At 30.0% G+C, this 24,013-nt stretch overlaps 2 protein-coding genes across 2 annotated transcripts in view; both read right to left on the bottom strand.

Moving 5' to 3' along the window:
* The window catches only part of LOC134830815 (kazrin), a 29,463-nt gene extending 5,703 nt beyond the window's left edge, over nt 1-23,760 (bottom strand). The window contains exons 1-3 of the mRNA XM_063844399.1: nt 23,655-23,760; nt 1,441-2,164; nt 6-212 (exon numbers count right to left, since the gene is read on the bottom strand). Coding sequence (XP_063700469.1) covers nt 6-212; nt 1,441-2,143 — 910 coding nt within the window. The 5' untranslated portion in view covers nt 2,144-2,164; nt 23,655-23,760. The remainder of the gene's footprint in view (nt 1-5; nt 213-1,440; nt 2,165-23,654) is intronic.
* LOC134831332 (proton-coupled amino acid transporter-like protein CG1139) lies at nt 19,414-20,859 on the bottom strand. The gene is made up of 3 exons (XM_063845043.1): nt 20,406-20,859; nt 20,093-20,351; nt 19,414-20,037 (listed from the first exon to the last, which is right to left on the bottom strand). The coding sequence occupies exons 1-3, from the start codon at nt 20,812-20,814 to the stop codon at nt 19,422-19,424; spliced, it is 1,284 nt and encodes a 427-aa protein (XP_063701113.1). The 5' UTR covers nt 20,815-20,859; the 3' UTR covers nt 19,414-19,421.
* Nucleotides 23,761-24,013: the final 253 nt, after the last annotated feature.

The following is a 24,013-nucleotide window of genomic DNA, read 5'->3' as shown; positions in this document are numbered from 1 at the left end:
ATTACTTTGAATTAATTCCTTGGCAATTCTCAATTCGTTTTCGAGTTTTTCAACGCGAACGTTGCTTTCTTCATTAGATGCGGATCCGTAACTGTTTCTATTGCCGCCAACAGCGCCCTCTGGCGATTGTTCCCGTAACATGAGCTTCAGTTCAGCGATTTCAGCGTGCAAGCGTTCGTTTTCGAGACGGATTTCCATTGTGCGAGGCGATTCTACGAAGAGAAAAAATTATTTCAATTAATTCAAACCAAGCAAAAATTATTTTTTTTTACAAACTTTCAATTTTATAATTTTTATAAAGCTTTCAGTTTGAAAATCTGAGAGCTGAAAAGGTTTCAGTTTTTGCAAATCTGAAGCTTTTCAGTTTTTATAAATTTGAGAGCTGAAAAGGTTTTAGTTTTTGAAAATCTGAAGATTTTCAGTTTTTATAAATCTAAGAGCTTAAAGGCTTTAAACTTTTGCAAATTTGAAGCTTTTTAGTTTTAATAAATTTGAGGGCTGAAAAGGTTTTAGTTTTTGCAAATCTGAAGCTTTTTAGTTTTTATAAATCTGAGAGCTGAAAAGGTTTTAGTTTTTGAAAATCTGAAGATTTTCAGTTTTAATAAATCTGAGAGCTGAAAAGGTTTCAGTTTTTATAAATCTGAGAGCTGAAAAGGTTTCAGTTTTTGCAAATCTGAAGCTTTTCAGTTTTTATAAATCTGAGAGCTGAAAAGGTTTCAGTTTTTGCAAATCTGAAGCTTTTCAGTTTTTATAAATCTGAGAGCTGAAAAGGTTTCAGGTTTTGCAAATCTGAGCTTTTCAGTTTTTATAAATCTGAGAGCTGAAAAGGTTTTCAGTTTTTGCAAATCTGAAGCTTTTTAGTTTTTATAAATCTGAGAGCTGAAAAGGTTTCAGTTTTTGCAAATCTGAAGCTTTTCAGTTTTTATAAATCTGAGAGCTGAAAAGGTTTCAGTTTTTGCAAATCTGAAGCTTTTCAGTTTTTATAAATCTGAGAGCTGTAAAGTTTTTCAATTTTTGCAAATTTGTAACTTTTCAGTTTTTATAAATCTGAGAGCTGAAAAGCTTTAAACTTTTGCAAATCTGAAACTTTTCAGTTTTAATAAATCTGAGAGCTAAAAAGCTTTTGCATACAATAAAACTTATAAACTTTTATAAACTTATGAAAAAATAAATTGACGAACAATTTACAGTCAATTTATTTTAAAAAAAAGAAAAGTTGTTAAGCCAAAAAATTCAAACGAAAATTCGCTCCAGGGTCAAAATGTGTCTGTGTGCAAGCAAAAGTTTAAAGCAGAATATTCATGAAAATTTCGTTCACGGTAACACCAAAAAACTTTCGCCATAACAATAAATTATGCATTAAAACTTTTGTTTGCAGCTCACACACGTAAATAAAATTTGCTTTCATTTCCATATGAATGGAACGGAATTTTCTCTCACCTAACTCATCGCCGACTTTGCTGCCATTTCCTATGCTGTCGTTACTATTGTCTCTCCGCTCGATATACAGCGACGCCGTTTCATTGGGGAATATCAGGGTTTTTTGTTGGTCAAGCGCAACAGAAACGCGCCCACTGACATGCTGCTCTTCAGCTGTCGTTGTCGCCGTCGTCGTCGTTTGCGCTTCGGGACTTGTTTGATTGTTGTTCTCAGCGGCGACGACGGCAGTTGTTGCGGCGAGTTTTGTCGCGGTTGGCGATATTTTGTTGTTATTCGCCGTGGGTGTCGTCGATGCGGGTACGGGAGTATTTTCGCTGCCAGCGACAAGTACAAGCCCGCTACCGTTAACAAGTTCATTGATTTTATTTGAAATTGTTGAGGTAGCGGCGGAAAATAATTGCGAGGCAGCACCGCGAAGTTGATCGTGATGATGATTCGATTCACTGCCGCTCGATTTGGGCGACGTAGAAGTGCCTTGATTGCCTGTGGCTTGAGACATCGCTTGTGTATCCAAGGACAAGATACTTTTGAAAATCTTCGTGGATGTCGAATTTTGCTGACTCGATTGATGATCTAAGGATTTTGTTGATTTTGTGTCACTGAGATGCTTGAGCGACGCATTTATCTTTTCGGGATTTCGCGGTGGCGGCTCGGGAGGCTCAGACATCGTCACTGTTTGCGATCCTAAGCCGTTCAACTGCATTGCGTCAACAACTTTTTAATTCTGAAAAGAGAGAGAGAAAACATAAAATGTGAATTTTTTGTTCTAACAAAGAGTCGTTTAAATAATTTCAAGCAAGTTAAATCACTGCCATTCACCTCGGTAAGCCTTTACAACAAAATGACACGTTTCAGAGTTAAGTGATGAGACATTTCAAGTGCAGTTTTGCTCTACTTTCAACGATTTTCGTTCGTTAGGCACAATGTTGCAAAAATGATACAAAATACAAGTGAATGCGAGGTTAGAGGTGATTAAGGGCACATGTTGCATGCTTTTTCCTTATATTTGTCATTTTTTTGCCGTAATATTCTCTCATGTTACAGCACTTTATGAAATTTTAATTATGAAAATAAAAAAAGGCATCAAGTGAAAAGCCTTCTTGAGTGGAGGCACGTAAATTTTTAATCTAGAAGATTTTTAAATGCGCGTTCTTTGATTGTTGTTGAAGTTTTTTAAATGGGATTTTTGACGTTTTAACTTTGAACGAGAAATAGGCATTAATGGGATTTTCATTCGAAGAAATGGATTAAAAGCTTTAAAAAAATCTAAGAATTATTCAATTGAAACAATATTTTAAATGAGTTAAATGGAAAAACTCTCAGCTCTCGAAAATTTGAAAAGTTTTCAGCTTTCGAAATTCTTAAAAGTTTTCAGGTCTCATGAATCTGAAAAGTTTTTAGCTTTCGAAAATCTAAAAAGTTTTCAGGTCTCATGAATCTGAAAAGTTTTTAGCTTTCGAAAATCTAAAAAGTTTTTAGCTTTCGAAAATTTGAAAAATTCTCAGCTTTCGAAAGTCTAAAAAGTTTTTAGCTCTCGAGAATTTGAAAAATTCTTAGCTTTCGAAAATCTAAAAAGTTTTCAGGTCTCATGAATCTGAAAAGTTTTTAGCTTTCGAAAATCTAAAAAGTTTTTAGCTTTCGAAAATCTAAAAAGTTTTTAGCTTTCGAAAATTTGAAAAATTCTCAGCTTGCGAAAGTCTAAAAAGTTTTTAGCTCTCGAGAATTTGAAAAATTCTTAGCTTTCGAAAGTCTAAAAAATTTTCAGCTCTCATGAATCTGAAAAGTTTTTAGCTTTCGAAAATCTAAAAAGTTTTTAGCTTTCGAAAATTTGAAAAATTCTTAGCTTTCGAAAATCTAAAAAGTTTTCAGGTCTCATGAATCGGAAAAGCTTTCACCTATCAAAAATCTTTAGTTTTTAGCTTTCGAAAATCTAAAAAGTTTTTAGCTTTCGAAAATTTGAAAAATTCTCAGCTTTCGAAAGTCTAAAAAATTTTCAGCTCTCATGAATCTGAAAAGTTTTTAGCTTTCGAAAATTTGAAAAATTCTCAGCTTTCGAAAGTCTAAAAAGTTTTTAGCTTTCGAAAATTTTAAAAAATTCTCAGCTTTCGAAAGTCTAAAAAGTTTTCAGCTCTCATGAATCTTAAAAACTTTTAGCTTTTGAAAATTTGAAAAATTCTCAGCTTTCGAAAGTCTAAAAAATTTTCAGCTCTCATGAATCTGACAAGCTTTCATCTTTCGAAAATATTTTCAGTTTTCGTAAGTTGACAAAATATTGACTAAAACGTGTCAAAACAAGTCCATAAATCACCATATCCAATCAAAAGACGTCTCCAATCAGTCGGAACAAAATTCACATTGCAAAAACGGAAGGAAAACCAAAAATGATTAGTCATAATCAACATTCAATATCCATTCAATCACAATGTCCCTCTTGTGGTTATCTTTCCTGTCTCTCTCTTCTTCACATCCAATTAGTACATTTAGTATGACAAAATTTTCACTTTTCCCCGGGAACATAGCTGCATGTCATCATTAGAATTCCGAAAATTGTATTAACAAGTCAATATATGTTGGTTTTTGTGGGCATCGGACTTTATTAAATTCGTATTATTATGATCCGTCGACGATATTATCAACGATATCGAAAGCGATATCATGTTCCGCACATGCTGCTCTGCGGTTTTTTGGTCGGCAGAATTGAGGTTGCGATTTTTTTCGATAACAATGGATTTTTTTTGTTTTGTAAGATGTTTAATGACATCATTCATAGATTTTACGAGGCAATTTCGTTCCAATACAAAGAAAACGAAGGCGTTTCAATCAAATCAAATAAAATTAAATAAAAAGAGCGAACAAGGTTCATTAACCAGCAAAGTAGAGCCGGAATTTCATCTCAAACGTCTGTCACAAGTTTTCAATTCGAAAGTTTTTCAATGCAATTTTCTTCCTCGAAACATGTCGTGTTGACAACAATTGCACCGATAACATAATTTTGTGTCACTTGAATGACGTGCGTAAAGTGAACAAATTTCATCATTAATTCCCGATTAAAAATTCATAAATGTCTGAGAACGAACGTAATACTTGCGATGGGGCGACAAACACACAAAGCAAACACAAACACGTGCTGAATTATTTCATGCACGACAAAAAAAAATTATTTCGTGACATTAAAAGGGTATGAAAGGATTAATTTTTTTCCTTGCATCATCACAGAATTTAATGATTTTCCGTGAGTGAGTGTTGAAGATTTTAATCAAATTTGAACGCATTAAAAACTGGAAATGAAGCTACTGTTTCCCCCCTTTTTCTTTGTTTAGTACTTTGAGGAACCGGAATATGGATATGAGACGAGACAATTATTACTGCCGTTATTTATTTTTTGGAATATGAGAAAATTAAAGGGGGAGTCTTTAAAGTTTTCAAGTTCACTTTAAGAATGAGAGCACTCGAGAACAATTAAAATTTCTTGTTGACTTTGATGAAAGTATTTGGGGAGATTTGAATTAGCTTTTGTTGAAAATTTTGAGAGATTTAAATTTTCTGCAATTCTGAAGCATTTTAGACTTTCAGAAAATTGATCTCAGCTCTTAAAAATTTTTAATTTCATAAAACTGAGAGTTTTCAGATTTTTGAAACTTAGAAAACTGAGAGCTAACAATATTCAAAATTATCAAAACTGAACCAAAATTTGTTCAGTTGAAGTAACTGCAGTTAGACTTGAAAAGTGCTAAAAACTGACAAGATTCAAATATTCTAAAGTATAATAAGATACAAAATTTCTAAAATCTAAAAGCTGAGAAGATACGAATTTCAGAAAACTGAAAGCTGAGTTTTTCAGTTTTCTTAAATTTGTATCTTCTCAGCTCTCAGATTTAAGTACTTTTAAAAAGGTTTTTGAATAGACTTCAGAATTTTTCAATCTTGTCAGTTTTTAGCTCTCTTAAAGTCTAACTTCAGTTACTTTAACTGAACCAATTTAGGTTTAGTTTTTAAAATTTAGAATCTTGTTAGCTCTCAGTTTTCTAAATTCCAAAATTTTTATAAACTGTCAGTTTTATTAAATTTAGAATCTTTAAGGCATTTAGTTTTCTAAAACTTTGAGTTTTTATATTTTTTTTTTAATTTCTTGACAAATATATCAAAAATCAAGAAATTAAAATTCTTATGAACTCAAAAAAATTTCAATAAAGGTGTTAAAAGTTTTTCCACGAATTAACGCTGGTTTGAAAGAGTCCTTTCTCCCGACTGATTAAAGATAAAAGGAAATTTATGTCGTTGAAAGTTAAATAAAAACCGACGTTATTTGCATTTCCCTTTTCACACAGGCAGCGCCATAATTAATTTACACACAGAGCAAAAATTTCCATTAAAACAATTAATAAAAACATCATAAAAAAATTGTTAAATAATTATATTTTATCAGCAGACAAAATTAGTTGCTAATTAACTTCCTTCCGGTTGCAAAAAATAAAGCGACGTACTTCATGAAAAAAAAATTCCGCACAACAATTTTTTAATAAAATATTCACGTGTGAGTAGCAAGGTACGTTTTAATTTTATTTTAAATACGCATCTCCGCCTTTCACCTGTTTGTCGCTGCAGCAACCCTTCTATGGCACAAATTATTTTTGCAACGAACAAAAAAGTTATTTAATTGAAATCAACGCATCATGTGCAGGTCATTCTAAGCATTTTTCGACAAAAAATGTGAATTTACCTGGGCAAAAATGTCGAAATCAGTGTGGGATCAAATCGATTTTTGATTGAATTTTCGACATGGATGAGTGCATGTAATAACAAATGGGCGGCATGGCTGGCTGGCGATTATTAATGGTTGACAAATGTGGGTTTTGACAAGTTTCGAGGAATGAGGTAGACGACTTTTGAAGGAAAAATCGACCTTTTTCAAAAAAAGCAAAAGTGTCACTTTAAACTTAAAGATCGAAAATTTTGCAGCAAATAAATACACACATCAATTTCAATTCCGATTGTCACTGTTTGACAATTTATTTGCTTCATAAATGCAGCTATTTTGGTGTGAATAGAGTCCCTTTTGTGTATTTGTGTGTCTGTTTAGGTGCACATTAGTATCGTTTATACATATGTGCATTGACAATGATCTGTTTCATGGAAAGTTTATTTCATGTCGATTTGTTAGAATTTCTTATGAAATGACATTTTCTGACTTTAAAAAAATTAAATTTAAATTTTTTAAACTCTTAAATGGTCAAAAATGTTTCATTTTTCATTTTATTTGATGAATTTTCAAATTTTGAACAAATCAAATTCAGTAAATTTGGGCAAAAATCGATTAAAATTTGTTAAAATTATCTCAAACTTCAGTTATAATTGAAATTTGCAAAAAAAAAAAATTAAAAAGTTAAAATTTGAAAATCGCCATCCTGCTAATTCAAATTAAATGTTAAAAAAGACTTTGGTTTAAACTAAAAATGGAGAATTTTGATACAAATTTTTCATTTTTAGCTCAAAAGTCGTAAATAGCAATTTCAAAAATTTACAAAAATTTGTAAATCGCTTTTTTGCTAATTCAAACTTAAAGTTCTAAACTACTAAAAAATTAATACTTTGGTACTGAGCAGTTTTAGGCTTAAAAGTCGAAAAAGTAAGCTCAAAAAATAACCGTTAAAAATTTGTAAATCGCCTTCTCGCTAATTCAAACCAAGCAAAGTGAAAAATTCTTTCAGTCGAAAATCATAAATTTTCTCAATAAATAACTTTCACGCCGGAAATCGCTTTTCCGTGAAATAAATGCAGACGCTTTTCACAGCAAGTGGCAGCAAGCAAATCAAACACACAGTAAATAAACGCGATAAACGTGTGTGAGGAGGAGGCAATTGCAGCAGTAACGAGACGCTTTTGTGTGAGGTTTAAATTGCTCTGAACAACTATTTATTGTTCGTTTTTGTTTGGAAATTCGAGGTGACAGCGCATAAAGCTCGAACGTTTGACGTTTTGCTTTTTGACTTGAATTAAATTGAAATCCAGACAAGAGCTCTTCTCTCTCTGTTATATTAAACATTTTTCCTATCCCACACACTGAATTCTTGTCCTGTCCATTATGAGAAATTCCTTTCCTTCATTTTTGGTTTTTCTTCATTTATTTTTTTTTTGCTTTAAAAGAAAGAATTAAAAAAAGACGAAAATTGCATAAATTTCACAGTTCATGACACTTTTAGCACTCCCGATACAGTAATTTCCATATTTTTCTTTCGTTTCGGCATCATCTCTGTCATTATTTAAAGAAAAAGAGCGCGAAAGAAGAAAAAAGTTATGAGAAAGTACGTGGCACGTACAAAAGTTAATTTAATGCCGTTTTAATTGAAAATTTTCGGCTTTAATGGGGAAAAATGAGCCAAATTTTCACAAACTTTTTCGTGTTTCGGCATTTTTAATGAAAATGAATGAAAATGTGGGTTGTTAAAACAAGAAAAAAAAACGAAAGAATGAATGTTAATAATTTATGAGAAGGATAAAAATCGTTAACATTGACGCCTACGATTCAAAACAAAGGATGAAATTTGGAATATTTGGGTAATTTTTCTATTATAAAAAACTTGTTCGTAAATAGTTAACAAGAATATTAAATTTTTTACTTGAAAAATTGCCAATTTTGTCTTTAATATAAAAAATGTAAAAAAAATCTCTTAAAATATTTTTCCATTTTTTTTTCTAAATTAAACAGGCGATCATATTTAACAGAAAATTAGATTACGTCGCATAATCTAAAACACTGAGCACTGCACCCAACTCTAAAATTACGCTGTTGATGCACATAATTTGCTGCTACAGGACTTTCCTATCAACCGAGCGGGCGTTAAAAAGGGAACGGAAAATGGATTTTTTTTCTCTCTAATATTAGTTCTAGTTTTTGCTACCGAGTCATCGTACGAGATGTTAGCGAGAGCAGAAAAAAATGTAAATTTATAAGGAATTTTTATTATGATCATCGTCATGTTGCGTTCATATTTTCTTCAATAAGTCGGGATTGTATAACCAACCAAGATTATCATTATATTATTATTAATATGACTCGAGACTGGCAAAAAAATTGCATGAAAGTTCAGTCAACGACGAAGGTACTTGATATGGTGATATTGTCTGTGGCATCGCATTCTTTTGCGAGTAATTTTTGTTTTTTCATGCTTGGATTCTCACGTTATTTTAATGAATAAGGAATTTTTAGCGAGCAGGAAGTTGTTTGGATTTTCGGTTAAGGGGAGAGTTTTTGAAAAATATTTTCCGAAAAAATAATTTGAGTTTTGTTTTGGGCGGAAATTTGCCCTAATGTTTGCAACGAACTGACAATTTGAATTAGAAAAGGCAATTTTTGAAACTATATTAAATCTGAAATAATTTTAAATGTTTTTAGATCAATTTACTCCAATTTGAATTTAATCATCAAAGAAATCCTTTAAATATCTGGATCAATTTTAGAAGTTCAAAAACTATCAAAAATTAGAATAGTCGTAATCTTTCAACAACCAAGGACGAACTTAGAATAATATTGTAATGTGCTTTTGGTGCTCCTATAGCAAGAGTATGTTTCGTGTTTTACTTAGCTTGTATAGGAACATTAACTTTAGTTTTAATTTCGCCTTCAGAATCTCTTGTTTCATGTAATTTTTACATGGTTGATTTCATGTTTTGTTTTAAAATTAATCAAATACAAATTCTAAATAATTTGTACGTCCTCCGCCCGCTGGTCTAATGAGGCCTGAACAATAATATAACTGTACTTTTAGTGTAAAGGAACATTCTTTATTTCGTCATCCAGAGGTTTCATTATTTATCTGAAGGAACATTTTAGCACGAATTAATTTTTCTCTTGGTTTGTCTACAGAACTTATCGAAATCATTGTTTCATCTTTAGATCGTAATTAAGCATAAAGCATGTTGACAAGTCGAATAGTTCAGTTTTCTAACAAACCTTAATAGTATTTCCGAGTATTTCAAATTTATCCATAAATATATAGTTTGGATTAATGTTTAAGTCTCTTAAAATCGGTTTACTATTTTCATCCGATATATAGTATTTGATGCTTTTTGATTTTTTTTTGCTTCCTATTGCTTTTTGTTCAATTATTTTAAAAATCAATTTTTAAACTTTTAAAGAAAAATCAATTTTTAAACTTTTAGAGATTTGGCAGAGACAAACTTTGATAAATTTTCACTTTTTAGTGCGTAATATAATTTTTTTGATTGGTAAAACAAAAGCTACAGGTAACTCTAAAATGATACGTTGATAAGTCCGTTGAAAACTTCAGTTTAAAATTCATATTAAAATTTTTTTTGTCAATTATTCAGCACGAAAAATCAAAGAATACAATCCATCATGTTCACACAGGAAAAAAAAGTTTTTTTTTTAACAACTCTTCAGATTCGGCAACACATGCGAATATAATTCATTAAAAATTCTCTTTTACCTTGCGGCGTAATAATTTCGATATTCATTTTTCCATGCTTTATATTTTTTTTTCAACCGATAACTTCACTTTTTGAAACACAAAAAAATTTAACTTTTTTTTATCCAATTACTGGATTTTTTTAAATCACTTTTCACTGAAATGTATACTTTGTAGCTTTAAACTTCCGATTTTTTTTTGCACTTCCTACTTTTTTCTTTGAATTTTTGTTTCTCTACTTTTACCATGTATCGTAGAGTACGGATAAATTTATAAGTAGTTTAACACAAAATATAGGTCGTGACGATAAAAACGTATTAGCATTGATCAAAAACAACGAGACTGATAAATAAATGCTGCTTTAGAACGGGAACGAAAGAGACTGCTTCCGGTGTGATTTTTATTTAATTTATTTTTTTTTCTCTATTTTTAGAGGTTTCGACTTATAACGGTAAATCCATCACCTTATGTTGACGACAAAATTCGTACGAAAAAAAATCTCGACGGTCCAAGCGATTCAAAGTGACAATTTGAACTAACCATTAATATTTTTTTTACTACTATCCATTATTATCAAATTTCCTTTTGCACACGCACGCACGAACAAACGAGAGACACGACAGCGATACGACAACACATTCCAATTCATTCATACGACAAAAGAGCGACAATGTGTTGTCGTAGCTGCGTGTTGTCATGTAGTAAAATTATAAACAAGAAGACAATAGAGACTTGTTTGACTAACAAAAAAAAATGAGTAGATTGTGTGACACACTATTTTTTTATTATTATTTTATGAAGCAAGCAAGTGAATGTTTTCTCAGAGACTCGGTCAGTTACTTCGACGTGATGTGTGAGGAATTCATTTTTTTATGCAATAATGTGCAGTACCGACAAGTCGAGAGAAATTCGAGACGCATGCGCAAGGTCGTTCGTCGGTTATGGTTTTATCACCATCGCATCATCAACAATGAAATATGTGGAGAGACACAAAATAAAAAGTGCTCACAATATTGTACTACTTAACAGTCATTGATAATCATTGTTTATGTTTGTTATTTGTCGTATTTTGTGTTATTATTTGTGCCTGGCTTCGTACAATATATTGGAATTATTATAATTTTTTCGGACAATGATGCTGCTCATGGCAATTCAATGGGGATTGAATGATCAAACAATATTTGTGACGAACAGGAATGGAGGTAATTTTTTTTTAAGGAAATAATTTTGGAATCCAAAAATGGACAAAAAAGTTACTTGAAGTTTGACTTAGTTCTGAATTTTTTTTTATTCAAACTTGATCAAAAACCTTAAAATAGTAATCAAATTAACTTTTAACTTATTTTTAAGCTAAAATTCAACAAAGCCAAAACTTGCTTAGGTCAAAACATTTTTTGCTTATATTCAAGTTTAAGTTTATGCTTTTAAATTTTTTAAAGTTTAAGCTGAAGTCAAAAGTTTATTGAGCCTGCAAAGAAGTCTTGAAAATTAATACAGGTAAGTTTTATGAGGACTTATTTTAAATTTTAGGTTGAATGTTTCAAACAAAACTGAATGATTTTTAGGTAAGTAAAAATTTGAGAAGTACTGTTACGTGTTAACGATCAATGTTAACGGCGAAAATAAACTAATCATAGGAATCTTGGTTTAACAGTTTTTTCTCAAAATATCAAAATTAATTTCATTATTCCTTCAACCATCAAGTGGAATCAACGTAGATGAAAAATAGTATAATTCAGTGCCTTTGCAGGTATACTAATTGCTTATTTCAAATAAAGCCTTGTTTTCATCAAGTACTAAAAGCAAAATATCAATTAATGAAGTCAAAGCACCGCAAAATAGCAGTAGAATGAACATCATAAAAATACAAAGTAACTAACCAAGTCTTTTAAGTCAACCTTAACATGCCAGTAGATAAGTTTAAAAAAAATGTCAATATGTCTATGAAAAACACACATTACTATTTGTTGGATAGCAAACTTTGAAACCGATTTTTGGGTCAAAGATCCAACTAATAGCTTTAGATTGCAATTCATGGAACCTTGTTGAACCTTAAAATTTTACTATTCCCGTATTTAATTGAAGTATGCTTTGAAAATGATTTTAGTCAATTAATATTAAAATAAAAATGAGTCGAGTAATTGGACTAAGCAAAGAAACACGTCTTTTAATTAACCAGCTACAGGGATAAAATTGGTTCAAGGAGTCAAACTAACCTCTTATGGCATCAAATCAACCTCTCAAGGTCTCAAATTAACTTTTTAAGGGATCAAACTAATCTCTTCGGCCGTCAAATGGACCCCTTACGGAAAAAGTTGACCTCGGAAGTTAAATCAAATCTCGAGGAGTTTATCTGACCCGTTTCATAAACATAGAAGACTTCAAGTCGAATACAGTAGCTTTTGTGAAGTTTTTTAAAGCCTTCTGATGAGAATTCAAAAGATACTAAAGGAGAAGAAGTTCCTTCAAATAACTACAATGATACTCAATTGAGATGAAAAAAAAGGTTTAATAGCCCAAGTTCTCAAAACATCAAGCTCTACAAAAAATTCAACAATGCCCATAACTTGTCCCTATCTACGTTACAACCCTGAAATGCAAAACATGTATTTGAGTGGATTTTATTCGGTATCAAGGGGTTTAACGTTGTCCTCATTCTCAAATATCTCGATAACCAAATTAGATCAGAAATAGGTCGTTGTCGTTGTGTCATCAAATTAACCTCAAACCCGCTCGAGCACAAAATTATAAGGCATCTAATTACTGCTGCTGCTTTTTTGAAACAATTTCGCCCAGCAATTACGTTTTTTTCTTCTTCGCATCAAAGCCAAATTAAAACGGTATAAAAGCCATTCATTCATGGTTTGACTGAGTTCATTCAATACTTTCCATCATGGTGTCAAAATCTATTCTATTTTTGGGATTACTTGTAATTGTTTTGGCAATTATTTGTGTCTCCGATGCCAAACCTCACAATGAAGCGACTCAGGAGCTGATCAACCGAAAATTCCGCGTTCGAAGATCTTTGAGAACTGCTCATTTGGCTGTCGCACATCGCAAGGGCGGAAGACGTAGCGGCGGAGAAGAAGAAGAAGCTGAAGAGGGAACCGAAGGAAGTGAAGGAGAAGAAAAGCCTCAAAAGAAGAAAAAGGGAGGCAGAGGAGGAAAGGGCGGTAAAAAGGGTAAAAAATCAACTACTGAAGCCCCAGCTGAAGAGGAGGAAGCGGAATAAGTTGAGGAAATAAAGCTCTGACGCAAACCTCATTTAACTTTAATAATTCGTCGGTATTAAAATTCATATCACAAGCTTACATCGTCGGATATCGTTACAAAATCCCGCACATTTTCCCTCAACAACCGCACACAAGTACTTGAACATATTTATTATCTATTTTATTGCCTTGTTCCTTTGCATCGTACGTCGTCTGCCTTACTGAATTTACATTCCCCACAAACGCAAAGGAACGAAAAGTTTGAAGCAACAAATCTCCGTGTCTCAAAAATTCGAAAAATTCTGTTCCGATCAATATGCCGTCACGAGATTATGTTATAAAAATCCACACTTTATTGCACAAATATTGTTCCAATCGTTAATTCGAGCAAAAACAAGAAGAAACGTTGTCGGAATAAAAGACGAGGGGGGAAACAAAAAGTCTCCTTTGATCGAAGTTGATTCAATTCTTCTGTTATTACTGATAATTTTCATGCCAAAGCATACCAAATACGGGGAATTGTGTTATCTCGCATCACTTCGACAGACATTTACATAAAAATACATGCGAGGCAATGTCGATTGTCGAAAGCAATGCAAATAAGGGAAATTTTCGACGTTGTTGTTGTTTTGTTGATTTTTTGACGTCGTCAAGTCAAAAACTATTTCGGATATGTGATTTTCTGTTCCATTTGCTGCCCTGGCTTGCCCTGCTTTTTCCGAATGCTGAGGCAAAATGTAATTTATCTTGGTTATTGAATCATTTTCGGAGAGAAAAGTTTTTGATGGAAAAGGATCAAAAACGGATTTGGGGCGTAAATGATGATTGAATTCTCTTGGAGATGAGTTTTGTCGCGAAATGTTGTCGTTTGACAAAAACAAATAAACACACATTAGTCGTAAATTAAAAGGGCTTAAAAGTGCCAGAAAATTGGCAAAGTTTGATAATTTTGAGATTTCGTGAGGGAAATTAGGGTTTTCTAATGTTGGAATTTGAATTAAAGACAAAATTAAAGAAATTTTTAACCCGAAACGAATTAAATTTTGCTGCATGATTTTTTTTAAATTCAAAAGATTTTAAATTTAAATATTTGCCAAATTTGATTGATTTTGGAAATAAATTTTAAATTTTTAATCAAAATTTTATTTTATTACGTAATAAATATTTTTTTTTTTATTTTCGGACCCAAAAAAAAAAAGAATTTAAGAAAAAGAATAATAAAATTTTGAAAAAAATATATTTAAAAATCTTTTAAATTTTCAAATTAATTTTTTATGTAACAAAATTAAAAATTTAACAAAATTGTTATAAAGATGAATCCTCTAACAATTGTGTATTAAGACATCCCGATGTAAACAATGATCAGCTGACTTGGGACAGCCGTGAGAGCGGAATGTGCTCCAACTTTGATATTAATTTAGAGTGTTGAATAATTTATAATTATTATATTTTATAATAATTTATAATTATTATAAAACTTTAAAAAAATTAAAGTTACGTTCATTAAAAATTTGAAAAATATTTTTTTTTAGCTTTTTTTATTAAAAAAACTTTAAAAAATTTTAATTTAATTTTTTAATTAAGTTCTAAAACAATTTGCTCATTTTATTACAATTTTTATTCAAATTTGTTCATTTTGTGACAAATTTGTTCATTTTTTGAAAAAAAGTTCATTTGAAGATGCATTCATTCATTTTGTTCATTTAAGTATAGTTCCTTTTCGCTGACTATCGTTTAATAACTAACTAAGCAACTCGATCAAAATTTTAAAGGAAATACTTGAGACACTTTTTTTTTATCAGTTTTCCGGTTGCAGAAGTATATAAAAGAAATGAATTGAAATGAAATGAAGACCTGTACGCAAAAAAAGGAATATTCGTGTAAAATAGTACAATTAAAAGGATGGAGCTCCAGCTCTGGTCCCAAAAATTATTTTGTGTTTTATTTTTATTTGTGCAAGTGATCAAAGGAAATCTCCAAAGTCATAAGTGCGAATTTTTTTTTTTGTACGGAAATTATTATAATTGTGAACTTAATGGTGTCCATACAACTTTTTCGGAGAAGAATTTCAACATTATTGTGGATCCAGATAAAAAAAGCGAATTGAATTACTTTATATTCGAAAATTCTTCTATTGAAGTGCTGACGAATGATGTTTGTGAAACAGTTCCAACAGTTAGGTTCTTTGGCGCTAAACAATGTGGGATACTCTTTGTAGATGAAAATGCGTTTGAAAAATGTGTTGAAATGGAACAACTTTCGCTATCCGGAAATCATTTAAAAAGTCTTCCATCAAAAATGCTTGTATCAAATATTAACTTAAGAGTGATTGATTTTTCCAATAATAAACTCCCTGAAATTGACGAAAACTTCTTTTTCAACAATAAAAATTTATCAACAATCTATTTGTGGAAAAACTATTTGACACATGCAGAATTTTTGAAAGGACAGAAAAATTTGAAGGAAATTCATCTGGAACAAAACTCCTTGTTTGATGTTAATGTGGAACAATTGGTTCAAGAAAATGGCCATTTGGAAGCCTTGTATTTAAATGATAACAAATTTTGGTGTAAACGCCAAAAAGAAATGAGTGAAATTTTAGAGGAAAACAAAATCGATCATGCTGATCTTGGATACTTAAGTATTTGTATTGAGCAAAAAGATGAATGGGAAGAAACAAAAAGATTATATTTGTCTGAAAGAAAACTCAAACAATTTGAAAGTATCGAGACCAAACTTTACATTATCATCTTTTCACTTGTCGCCGTAATAACTCTCGGAGCAATGATCGCAATTGGCAAATGTTTTTATACGAAATACCAAAATAGAGTAAATACGAGCAATAATGTTGAAGATTACTATGCATACTATTCAAATCCACAAAATCCTGCTTTAAATGACTCAAAAGTTGATCAAGAGGAAGAACAACACTACTATTCAACTGTTAAAGATCCTGAAAAAATATACGATCATCTCGAATTTGACGAATGAAATTTCATAAAAAAAACTAAAATATTAATCAATAAAATTATTAAAGAATAAAAAATTTATACCAAAAAAAAAAAATTATGAATAAATAAAATTTTAAATAAATGAATAAAATAAAATAATTTTGAATCAAATTTTTCTTCAAGTTTTTAATTATTGCAAAAAGATTTTATTTGCTGATAAATTGTCTTTGAACTCGCTGAGTAATGTCTGATAATTATACATGTGAACAATTTGAAAGGAAATGAAGGAGACTCTTTTTTATATCAGTATAAAAAGGTTCAAGTTTCCAATTATGAATAAGAACTTTTAAAAAATTATGGAAAAAATTAAATTCTAAAAAATTGGTTCATTTCTCAACATTTTTAGTTCATTTCATTCATTTGAAAACAAATCTGTTGGTTTTTAGTTCATTTTAGAATAAACTTTTATGCATTTGAAACAATTCTTTTAGAGTTAATTGTCTTCGTAATGATAGTTGAACAGTCACCAGAATTTCCTTTTCACTGACTAACGACTGATAACTCAACATTTTGAGCAACATTTTAAAGGAAATGCTAAAGACACTTTTTTTTTATTAGTTTTCCGAGTTACAGAAGAACATATTTTTATATAAAAGGAATGAATTATAGGATATGTACGCAAAAAAGGAATTTTCGTGTAAAAGAGTTCAATTAAAAAGGATGCAGCTCCATTTATATGCGTTTGTAAAAATTATTAAAAAAAAAATGTTAAAAATCATGAAAATTGCATTCATTAAAATTTTAAAATTTGATAATATTTTCAGCTTTTTATTTAAAAAATCGAAAAATTGTAATAAATTTCTTAATTTTTCTTAAAAACTCCATTGAGACATCATAAACCCATCAAATTCAAGTCCAATTTCTACTAAAAACCCATTTAATGCAAATTCCGCATATAAATCTTCCCATTAACAAACCCTTTTAGCTGCTCCAACTATCATTACACACCTTTTCCAATTCCGTTCTGTCATAAATTTTCTCTTCCAAGACATGTTTTTTGTTAAATAATTCGATTACATCCCCCATCTACACAGACACATTTCACATTTTGCGACCCCAAAGCAATAAAACTCTCTCGTTCCGTGTCTCTGTATCTCTACCTGACCTGCCAACAACTGCCTGTCGATTCATCTATTTTCATTTGCTTACTTCGGCTTTACATCATCGTCATCATCCTAATTTCGTTGCACTTGTTCCCGTTCTGTCGACGTCGTCGTTCGGGAAAATCAATAAAATTCATCTGTTTTTGTTCATTTCCTCCTCCCCTCGCCTCGCCGCCACGTTGCATGTCGTCGTCGTCGTCGCTGTAAAACTGCATGTGCGTGAATGAATTTAAAACAAGTGTTGTGTAAACGTCGCTGTAGGGCGAACGAGATCGGAAAAAGGGGTGCAAAATCCCCATTTAGTTAAATGTGCGTTGCCATTTATTGTTGTTGTTTGCAATTATTTTTGCTGTCTTTTGTGGCAACAAAAAATGAGTTATTACGTTGGAAAATTTTGCGCCGCATGTGAAATTATTTTTAATGAGAACTTCCCGGTGAGTCATCCTTTTTTCTTTTTTGATTAATTTCCACCCGATTAACGTGATAAATTACTTTTCGTGTGATTTTTTTCATTAAAACTTTTTCACTTGCATTTTCTCAAAGCCCGAGAAAAACCGAAGAGACAGATATGGAGAACAGTAATTAGAAAAGTCAATGAATAATTCGTGCATGAAATATAAATTCGTAGATTTCCATTCGATGCACGTTTTATCAGCTACTATGACACACATGTGTCCCACAACTTTTCTTTTTTTTTGTTTCCAAATGAAAGCAATGAACACACAAAATTGAACGAGATGAATTTGTGAGGGAAAAGGTCATTCTATTATTTCATTCCGGCACAGTGAGTCGTGCGTGTCCGGATATGATAACGAAAATTATTCAAGAGGTGATGATTAATTGCACGCGCGAGTTTTTCTGTCTATTTATTTTATCAAAAAAAAAACTGACCCGAAATTATGAAAGTTTTTGAGGAATTAATTTATTAGAGCGCATTTTATTAAATTTAATTTTTTTAATTAATTAATTTATTATTTTTTTTTTAAATTTTTAATTTTTAAATATTTAATTTTTATTTTTATTTTTATTTAATTTTTAAATTATTTTTTATTTTAATTTATTTAAAATTATTTTAAAATTTTTAATTTTATTTTATTTTTATTTTTAAAATTAATTTAAATTATTATTTTTTAACTTTAATTAATTAATAAATTTTTTTTCTTTTTATTTATTTTTTATTTTTTTTTTAATTTAATTTTTTAAATTATTTTTTTAATTAATTTTTTTTTTATAATTAATTTTTATTATTTTTAATTTTTTTTTTAATTATTTTATTTTATTATTTTTTTTTAATTTAAATTTTAATAATTTAATTTAATTTTAAGAATTTTATTTTTTTATAACTTTCATTTTCAAAAATTTTACTGTCCATAATTTTTAGTTTTTTCTTTCTTGATTTTTTATTTTTTTTAATGAACGGAAAGACTTTTAGCAAAAAAGTAGCAATTTTTTATAAAATTTTTTTGAACGAATGTAAAAAAAATTGCTAAGTAAACCCCAAAATGACAAGGAAAAATCAATGTTTGAAGTAAATTTGAAACAATTTGGTCGTCCTCTAATCACCTTTCATTGCCTAATTAAGTCTTTTGTCAAATACATGCGCGACGCTACCTCAACAAACGTTGAACAAATATAATTTATTCATGTTTGATAGTAATTTACAGTGAAGTGGTTCGACTCGACATGACGACATGTGAATTACGATTTGTAATGTTTTATTGGATGGAGTGTGAAACTAGCGACTTTGTCATTTTTGGCATTAATTAATCTTAAACTTTTTTTTTTAAATAATTTTTTATCAAAAAATTATTAAATTTTAAAATTTAAAAATTAATTATTTAAAAAATCAATTTTTTTTAAAAATTATTAAAATTTTTTTTAATTATTAAAAAATTAAAAAAATAATTAAAATTTTAATAAATAATTAAATTAAAAATTTTTTTAAATATTAATTAAAAAAAAATTTTCTTTTTTATAAATGTTTTTAAAATATTTAATTAAAAAATTTAAAAAATTTAAAATTTTAAATTAAAAAATAATTAATTTAAATTTTAATTTTAATTTTAATTTTAATTTTAATTTTAATAATTAAAAAAATAATTTTTAATATTTTAAAATTAATTATTTTAAATTTTTTTGAAATTTGAATATTGTGCAAAATCCTATTTTTAGAGAAATTTCTAAAAAATAATCAAATATTTTTTACAAAATTTTCTTTGAAAATTAACTTTATTTCGTATACATTTCAATAATTTCCGCCAAATTCGAAAATGTCCCCGACACAAGGGCAATCACTCCAAAAAATGCTACAAAACAATCCTTCACCAAAACCCAATTCCCTTTTCCAAGTTCATCAGGCCATAACGTCACACTGTTCACCACTGCGGGAATTATAAAACCCAATGAAGCAAGGAAAAGTGATCCAACAAGTCCAATAAACGATCCAATATTCGGAATAACGAGCGCCAATCCAACGCAAGCCATCACAAGCCAAAATCTGATGATCGTCTCAAGCAACGGACTTGTTTCGTCATCAATGTAAACCCAAACAGCCTTCGTGGCAACATAAAAATTCAATCCAAAGGAAATATAAACACAAATTATCATCATAACTTGAACGGTTATTGAAGTTCCTGAACCTGCAGCAAGATTTAACGTCACAGAAGAGAGAACTTCATCTCCAAATCGAACGTATCCAAAAAATCCAAGAGAAGCGTAAAGCAAGCCAACGAAAACGCAGGAAACGTTTATCACGCCGAACGTTTTTGTGAAATCAGCGGGAGTTTTCATCTCGTTTTCGATCACGAGAGTTACGCCGATTGGTTCGAGAGCGAAGACGACGATGCTAAAAACTGATTTTTTCAGAAAATTATGAAAAACTTGAAATTTTGAAGTCTCACCTTAAGAACAATGGAACTGAAATGAACTCATGAGGACCTAAATTCCTATCCGCGAAGTTAAGTTCGCCTCCGAAGATTTTATAGAGCACAATGAAAGCCACTGAGATGATTAGAACATTCCCAAGCGTCGAAAATGGTATCAAATACTTCAAAGCTCGAGTTTGACCAATAACTGATAACGGAAGTGCACACATGAGAATGTACCATCGAACATTGAGATCTCCTAAATACTCGTCAAGCTCTTGTTTCAAGGAAGAAGCTGTAGAAAAGTCTTTTTAAGGTAAGTCAATTTTCAAAAAGTCAAATTTCTCACCCATGATATCGATATAAACACAACAAATCCCGTAATAACATCCAATTAAAGCGATATTAACGAACAATTTCATCCATTTTGCCATTTTTTGTATCTTTTCAGTACTGGAGGTCTCAAAAGCTGTCAATACTGTTTGTTCAAAATTCATCATCGGTTGTTTCGTTCGCTCGCACATGATTCGTGACACTTTGACGATCAAATGCATTCCATGCCCGCACAAAAAAGTAATCAACAGAGCGAGAATTGTGCCCAGTACGAGTCCACAATGCTTGATCGCGAGAGGCATTGCGAAGAGACCAGCGCCCAGCATCGATTTTACCATGTGTGCTAATGCTCCGAAGGTTGAGCTTGTGTTCTCCGTGCTGCGATGCTCGAACGGATTGTACTTTGAGTCAGAACTTTTTTCCATAGTTTTTTGCTCAAGAGAGAAATTGACAGTTGATGCAACGCTATCCATGCCTAATTTGACACTGCAGCTACATTGAAACTTTTCGTACTACTGATTTATTTATGGAACGGTGATACGAAAAGCGTTAAATCGTAAATTATCGAAAACAGTCTATTTAACTAAATTACAAAACTCCATGTTTCGAAAGCTAAAACATCGACAGTTACAATGAAAAATTGTACATTGGGGCAAGAACTGAAAATGTGCATTGGGTTGGGGTTTCAGAATGTGCATTGGGGCAAAGTTTAAAAATGTTTATTGGGCTGAAGTTTTAGAATGTGCATTGGGCCAAACATGGAACCAAAGCACATTCTTAAATTTTATCCCAATGAACATTTTAAAACTTGACCCCAATGCACATTCTAAAATTTCATCCCAATTCACATTTTAAAATATTGCCCCAATATACATTTTTTTGTTCCTTGATACTTAATCTATCTAATTTTCATGTCTCGTGTGTATTTTAAAATATTTTGTGTCTCGAGATCATTTTTTTAATTTGCACCCTTACATCAGGTTTGGATAAAAGGTGAAACTTGCAAGTTATAAAAATTGACTAAAAATTCAATTTTGCTTCAATTTATTTCAAAATTTGAAAAAAATGAAGCAAAATTGAACTTTTTCAGTTGTTCATAACTCACAAATTTCACCTTTTACAAAAAAAAGTAATTTTGTTACACCGTGTTATCTCTCCATTGTCATGTCGAATCGCTCGAGTGTTTATCGCCACTTTTTTGCATTGAAGTCAATGGCTCATTGAAGCTATGGAGAGCGTATTGTTTAGATACCAAATACTTGATACAGCTATGTCAATATTTTTGTCTCTCGTATTTCGTGTCTCGTCTCGTTCAGAAATTGCTTCAGTCTCACAAAAACATTCTACAAGATGTTTACGTTAATTTCAATTATTTTATTTTTCGGGTCGTTCGTGGAAAGTACTCATCACAAAACGCGTCCCAACATAATTTTTATTGAACCAGATTGAATCAAAAAATTTAGAAAAATTACATGAAGCGAAATTAGAAACTTTAAAATCATTTTTTACGAAGAAAATTAATTTTTCCTACGAGACGAACCGAAAATGTCCTAAAATAGCTTGAAAAATAATTTAACGACATTTTCATACATGAAAAATCTGAACATGTTCAAAATTAGAGACAGCTGTTCATACAATCGACACTAAATTTTTTTTTTCAAAAACACTTGAAATAATTGAAAAAGCTCACTTTGTTAAAGCCCATAAAAATAAGTTCCTTTTTTCATTTTCTCTCATATTTTTTTACTGCTAGCCAAAAAACAAAACATGTGTTTGCGTGATAGCCGGATTAGAGGCTCAGCAGAACAATAAACAAGGCTTTTGTATTTAAAAAAAAAATATTTTTAGCACACATTTTTCCTTCAACAACAAAAAAAACAAGGTGAAAGCTTCTCTTCTTTCATGTTTTTCATAACGCAGAAAATCCCTCTCTGAATTTTGGTCCATTAATCCATGCTGAGGAAAAATAACAATCTCTCAAGCAAGCAATAGTGTTCCGCGCGCTCGTTCCGAGAAACAACAACAAAAATCATTAATTTACATTACTTTAAGCGATTATCTCGCACACACAATATTCATCGCAAGAGCTTGAAACAACAACAACAACATAAGTTGTGCCTGCTGTTTTATTATTATTACGATTTTTTTTGTGTTCGTTGAGTAACATGTCGTCGTCGTCCTCGCTTGAACGTCGCTCGTTCACCTTGCCGAAAAATCTTATTATTTTTGGCCCGTTTTTTCCGTTCGTCCTGAAAATCTGTGTTGTGTTATTTTTAGTGAAGAACAAGTTTGTACATGTTTTTGGTTCAGTGATTTTCGTCTCTGCCTCTTTTTTGGGGTTTTGAGCAAAAAACTAGATTTTTGTGGAAAATTTTCGACGTGAAGTGAACTTGAGTGTATTTTCATGAATTTAAAAAAATATTTTTAAAAATAAAAAAAAATATTTTTTTAAAATAAAAAAATAAATTAAATGAAATTAAATAAATAATTTTTAATTAAAAAAAATAAGTAAAAATTAATAAAATAATTATTTATTTAAAAAAATAAAATAAAAATTATTTAAATAATTTTTAAACTAAAAAAAAAATAAATTAAAATTATTCAAATATTTTTTTTTCAAAAAAATAAATTAAAATTATTTAAATAATTTTTTTAATTTAAAAGAATAAATTAAAATTAATAAAATATTATTCAAAAAAAAAAAAAAAAATAAATATTTAATTAAAAAAAAAATCGATAAAAATTAATTCAATAGTTTTTAATAAAAAATATTAAATAAAGATTATTCGAATAATTTTTTAATTAAAAAAAAAATAAATTAAAATTATTAAAATAATTTTTTAATTAAAAAAAAAAATAAATTAAAATTATTTAAATAATTATTTAATTTAAAAAAATTAAATGAAAATTATTTAAATAATTATTTAATTTAAAAAAAATAAAATAAAATTATTTAAATAATTATTTAATGTAAAAAATTAATTAAAATGCCAAAAAAAAATTTCTTTTCAAAAATCTCAAACGTTTAAACAAAAACATAAAATTCGATGTCGACCTATGTTCACTTCACTTCACGAAGGTGTCCTTGTTCAAAGTTAAAATATGTTTTTGTTATATGAGATAAGATCCGATTGTGTGAACGAACGAGGTGTGGCGTGCTTTATTACAATTCCAGATTAGGCGAATTTTATTAGTATTTTTTTTTTGTTTTTGCCATATTTTAATGGGTACGGAAATCGATTTTCGACTCCAGCATGTCACTTACCTAGTTGTTCCTTTTGTCGTTTGCCGCACCAAAACTCGAATAATCCTCGTTACAATTCTGTTGTGATATTTAACGCCCGGCTAAGCTCCTTGTTTTGATGTTGTTTTTCTTGCTTTGGAACATTGGCGCAAAAAAATGAAAGAAAAGCTGTCGATAAAAAGCACGACAAAAATAATTTCCGCTCTGATTCTTATGATGAAAAGTTTTTTTTTGTCGTTTTTTTTTAAAGAAAATTTACGTTTTCTTTTGTCGTGGCGTTGTCAAGAACTTAAATCTACTTTGAATGCACAACTTCACTTCTAGTACTTTTCTTTCTTATTTTTTTTTTTTTTTTTTTTTGAGTAAAATTGCAACGAAAT

The sequence above is a fragment of the Culicoides brevitarsis genome, chromosome 2 (assembly GCF_036172545.1).
Source record: "Culicoides brevitarsis isolate CSIRO-B50_1 chromosome 2, AGI_CSIRO_Cbre_v1, whole genome shotgun sequence".
Classification (NCBI taxonomy): Eukaryota; Metazoa; Arthropoda; class Insecta; order Diptera; family Ceratopogonidae; genus Culicoides; species Culicoides brevitarsis.
This window is presented reverse-complemented; position numbering and strand designations above follow the sequence as displayed.